General features: G+C 40.3%; 1 protein-coding gene across 1 annotated transcript; it reads left to right on the top strand.

The window, feature by feature from the left end:
* Window positions 1-730: 730 nt before the first annotated feature.
* LOC112140906 (golgin subfamily A member 6C-like) lies at window positions 731-4,088 on the top strand. The gene has a single exon (XM_024263928.2). The coding sequence runs from the start codon at window positions 836-838 to the stop codon at window positions 2,360-2,362; it is 1,527 nt and encodes a 508-aa protein (XP_024119696.2). The 5' UTR covers window positions 731-835; the 3' UTR covers window positions 2,363-4,088.
* Window positions 4,089-4,320: the final 232 nt, after the last annotated feature.

Below are 4,320 nucleotides of genomic sequence, written 5' to 3'. Positions count from 1 at the left end.
CAAAGTAAGACAGTTATGTACAGGGAAACACATTTCCATGCTGTGCATATGCGAGGAAACCCTTTGAATGTGGAATTTTTACTCTCAGTATTTGTCCTCATGAATGGATCAAACTACATTTCCCATCCATCATGTTTTTGCAATTTTCTAAACTTCAGAACAGTTTTTAAAAAACAACAATGAACACAGAAATATTTGCACGAGGAAATTCCTAATGAATTTCTTGATTAAACGACATATGATGACTTAGATCAAAATGCTGTATGTTGGCAATAAGATCAGAAAAACTGGAAGAATTAGTTTTGTATATTACACAATTGATATATGTACAAACCAGTAGAAACTACTTGAATTTCTTAGTGACTCAGTACATTGCTGTAGAAGTGATTCAATTTATAGGAATAAAGATTCTCATGTTTATATTTAGGTTTACTACCTTTTTAAATCATTGTTGATTATTGTGACCTTCACAAAGCAAAAATCATTAGTTATCCAGATGTTGGGTATAAATAAAGCCAGTTTGAAACAAGATATTCTCACCTATGGTGTGTTTGTAGGTGGAAGACAGAAATCTGCACAGTGACATCATCAGACAGTGACATCATCACACAGTGACATCATCACTCAGTGACATCATCACTCAGTGACATCATCACACAGTGACATCATCACACAGTGACATAACAGATTATATCATTGATATGTAATAGTGATGTCACTCATTTTAGCCTTTGAAGGCGATGACCTCGTTTGAGGTCATCAACTCATTGCTCTTGTTTTACTTATAGTTGGCGTTTCAGACACAGACAGTTGTCCGAGTTGATCGACGACATACATGAGAAACAAGCACGTTTCACATTTGTCTGAGAAACTGAGCATACATCACCTTTTGGAAATGTCCTACGATAAAGAATTTCAGGAGATGGATGTTTCCATCGAAGAACTGAACATCATCACCGAGAAAATTCTTCAGCAAAATGACACCTTGAACAAACATGCTGAAAACCTTTGCAAGAAATTGCAAAAAAGGAAAGATCTCGACGCTTCATACAAGGAACTGAAGAAATCCCGTAAAGCTGCTATCGATGAAAACAAAAGACTGGTGAAGCAGGTGGAGAGTCTAAGAGTGGACATCGAAAAGCAGATACACGTGGAAAAAATGTGTGAAGAAGAGAGGAAAAGAACAACTCAGGTCTTTGAAAGTAACCAAGACCTGAAAGCAGTTATGGCCACACTTCAGTTCAAGCTTCAGCAGCTGAACTATACAACGGAAATGAAACAAATACTTTCTGTCTTCAAGTCTGAGAGAAAAAGTTTGAAACAAGAGAACAGAGTTCTCCAGTCTCAACTGAAGGAACTCCAGAAAAAGACTGCCGACAATGCACACCTTTCAGAGCTGGATCGGGTGCAAGTGAAACTGAATGTTGCCAGGGAGAAAGATTTGAAGACAAAGATCGAACACAACCTTCTCCAGAAACAAATCCGAGACCTGCAGGTTCAGATCCAGGCTCCAAAACAGGAAATTGCTGTTTTAGAGAAAGAAATCCAGGATCTCCAGAGGACAGATGAGGAACTAAAAGTGGCTAAAGCTGAATTCCACAAAATCTCTGAAGAAAAGTCTCAACTTGAAGACAAGAAGAAGCAGCTTCAGGATGAGGCTTCACATCTGAAACAGCAGCAGGAAGAGTTACGTGAACTGGTTCTTCAGCACAACAAGGTACAGAATAAACTGAGACCCCTTCAAGCAGAAACGAAGACCCTCCAAGACCAAAGAGATATGCTGACTGACCTTCTCAAACACCGTCAAACATTGGAGACTAAATGTAAGGACATGAAATCAGAAACTGACCGTGTGGTGGCTGAAAACTTCCACCTTTATGTTCAAGTTGATGATTTGCAAAAGAAGGTTTCAAATTCCAATGATGTGGAGGACAAAGTTTTAAAAGTGAAGGAGAAAAATTTGAAGGTGAAGGAAGAACACGACCTTCTCCAGAACCAGATCCAGGACCTGCAGGTCAAGTTCCAGGCTACAAAACAGGCGACCGCTGCTCTAGAAAAAGAATTCAAAGATCTCCGGAAGAATGATAAAAAACTGGAAAAGGCCAGGGCTAAATATCAGAAGATCTTTGAAGGAAATTCTCAACTTGAAGATGAGCAAAAGCAGCTTCAGGATCAGGTGTCACACCTGAAACAGCAGCAAGAAGAGGTTTTTAAACTGGCTCTTGAGTACAACAACGTACTGACTACACTGAGAACCATTCAAGAGGAAACAAAGACCTTCGAAGACAGAAGAGATATGCTGACTAATGTTCTGCAACACTGTCAAACATTAGAGATGGAATGTAAGGACAGAAAAGCATAAATGGATCCTGTGAAGGCTTAAAACTTCCACCTTGATGTTCAACTTGATAATCTGCTAAAGAAGCTTTCACATTTCAGTGATGTGGAAGAAGGAGTTTTGAAAGTGAAGGAGGAAAATTTGGAGGTAAAGAAAAAACACGACCTTCTCCATGACCAAATCCAAGACCTGCAGGTTGAGCTGACAAATCCTCATTCAAAACCGTCAAACGCTGAAGCCTGAGTGTAATAAAGACCTAAAGAACTAAAGAACTCCAACTCTTATAGAGAAATTAAAAATGTGATTGGATTTGTAATCCTTCTGCTATCTCTTTTGTGTATATGTATATATTTAAAATGAAATGAGGGTGGGTGTGTGTGTGTGGGGTGGCGGGGGGGGACTATCATAGCGTACTCCACAAACTGACCTCCTCCCTAGAAAGTGATGTTGCTTGTTAGGGAGGAGACCTCAGGGTGTACGCATTTCTTAAAAGTCCCCCCCACCACCACCACCATTCACACAAATGTTCACAATGTTGTAATGTTGTAATGATATGTAATGTAATGTTTTAGAGTTTAGACCGGCGTTATAAAAAAATAAAAAATAAATAAAAAAAGGGCGACACACTAAAAAGTGTGTTTGTGTGGGTTTTCTCTGAGCGCTTCAGTTTCCCCCCACCCAACCAGAATATATAGTTTTTAGGATTAAGATTGTTTGTTTAAATTAGTAAACTGGGAAAAAAAGTGTTGCAATTCTTCTAATTCTTTAAATTAAAAAAAATAAAAAAACAAACAAACAAACAGATATTTGATTCCCAGTTTTTTAATTACGGTCGTACAAAAAGAATTGCAACACACCAAATTTTTCCCCTCCGTGAACTGCCACCTTAACGTTGGTGGAGGGGTTTGTGTGCTCGAGTGAACCTAGAAGCTAATCTGTCCAGAACTGATACCCATGGTATGATGTCTACGACAGATGGGTTCTAGGTGACGAGCCAGACTAAGAGCGGTTCAAAATCAGTCAGAAACAACAAGGTCCAGTTGGAACATCCAGATTGCAGTCAGGACAGGCCTGGAGCTGGGGCTCTTCCCATCCTAAAGAAACATTTCAATGTGGGCCCCATATGGTTTACCTTTGAGCTGAATTGGTGCGCCCCAGGTGGGTTTGTTCGCAAATTTCATGGTGGCCCCATCTGTGTTTGCCTACATTGGCTTAGGTGGGGACTCAGTGGTCTGGGTCCCTACGCTAACCAGCCGCCCGGTGGACAGCGTAATGAGCTAATACGCTTCCCGGTAGAAAGCGTAGCGAGTTAGAGAGCTCCGCTGCCCAGCAAACCAGACTGCTGAGTGGTCCCTCAAGCCAGTGTGGGCAAACACAGGTGGAACCACCAATCAGCCCAAAGCTCAGCCCATATGGGCCTTCATTGAAATGTTCATTGGGATGGGGGCTGGTCGATTCCGACCCAACAAAAAGAAATTGAGCTCTCCTCCCAGGGCCCAGCACTTCCGGGTGAGCTGATAAGACGCTGATGCATTGTGGTTCGTGCAGCATTGGATGGCAGGTGCCTTGGCAGCATATCATGGAAGATTTTTTTTTTTTTTGGTTTGCATTAGGGATACAGTTTGCTCACGGTTTGATAAGTACCTCAATATGAGCATCACGGTTCTTTATGTATGTATTGAGCAAGAAAAAAAAACCCCGAAATCCTACTATTCCATAGATAATCATTTATTTTACACAGAGAAATACCAAAACAAAAATTCTGACTTTTTTAAGTGCACAGTTCTTGGCACTTATTGCAGAATCACATTTAAAGAGGCCATACCATGACTTTCTTAAGCCTTTCAGAGTCAACTATATCCATGTAGATCATATGTTACCTTTGGAACACTAAAAAACAAAATATTTATCAAATATATATATATATATATATTTTTTTGTGAGTTTTTTCCTGAGGCTCCGCCTGCCGCTGCATTTGGTTG

Source organism: Oryzias melastigma, unplaced genomic scaffold (genome assembly GCF_002922805.2).
Source record: "Oryzias melastigma strain HK-1 unplaced genomic scaffold, ASM292280v2 sc00983, whole genome shotgun sequence".
NCBI lineage: Eukaryota > Metazoa > Chordata > Actinopteri > Beloniformes > Adrianichthyidae > Oryzias > Oryzias melastigma.
Note: the sequence above shows the minus strand (reverse complement) of the source record. Positions and strands in the feature narration are given on the sequence as shown.

Excerpts from the sequence above, each read along its gene's own strand:
- LOC112140906 (XM_024263928.2), top strand. The coding sequence starts at position 836 with ATGAGAAACAAGCACGTTTCACATTTGTCTGAGAAACTGAGCATACAT.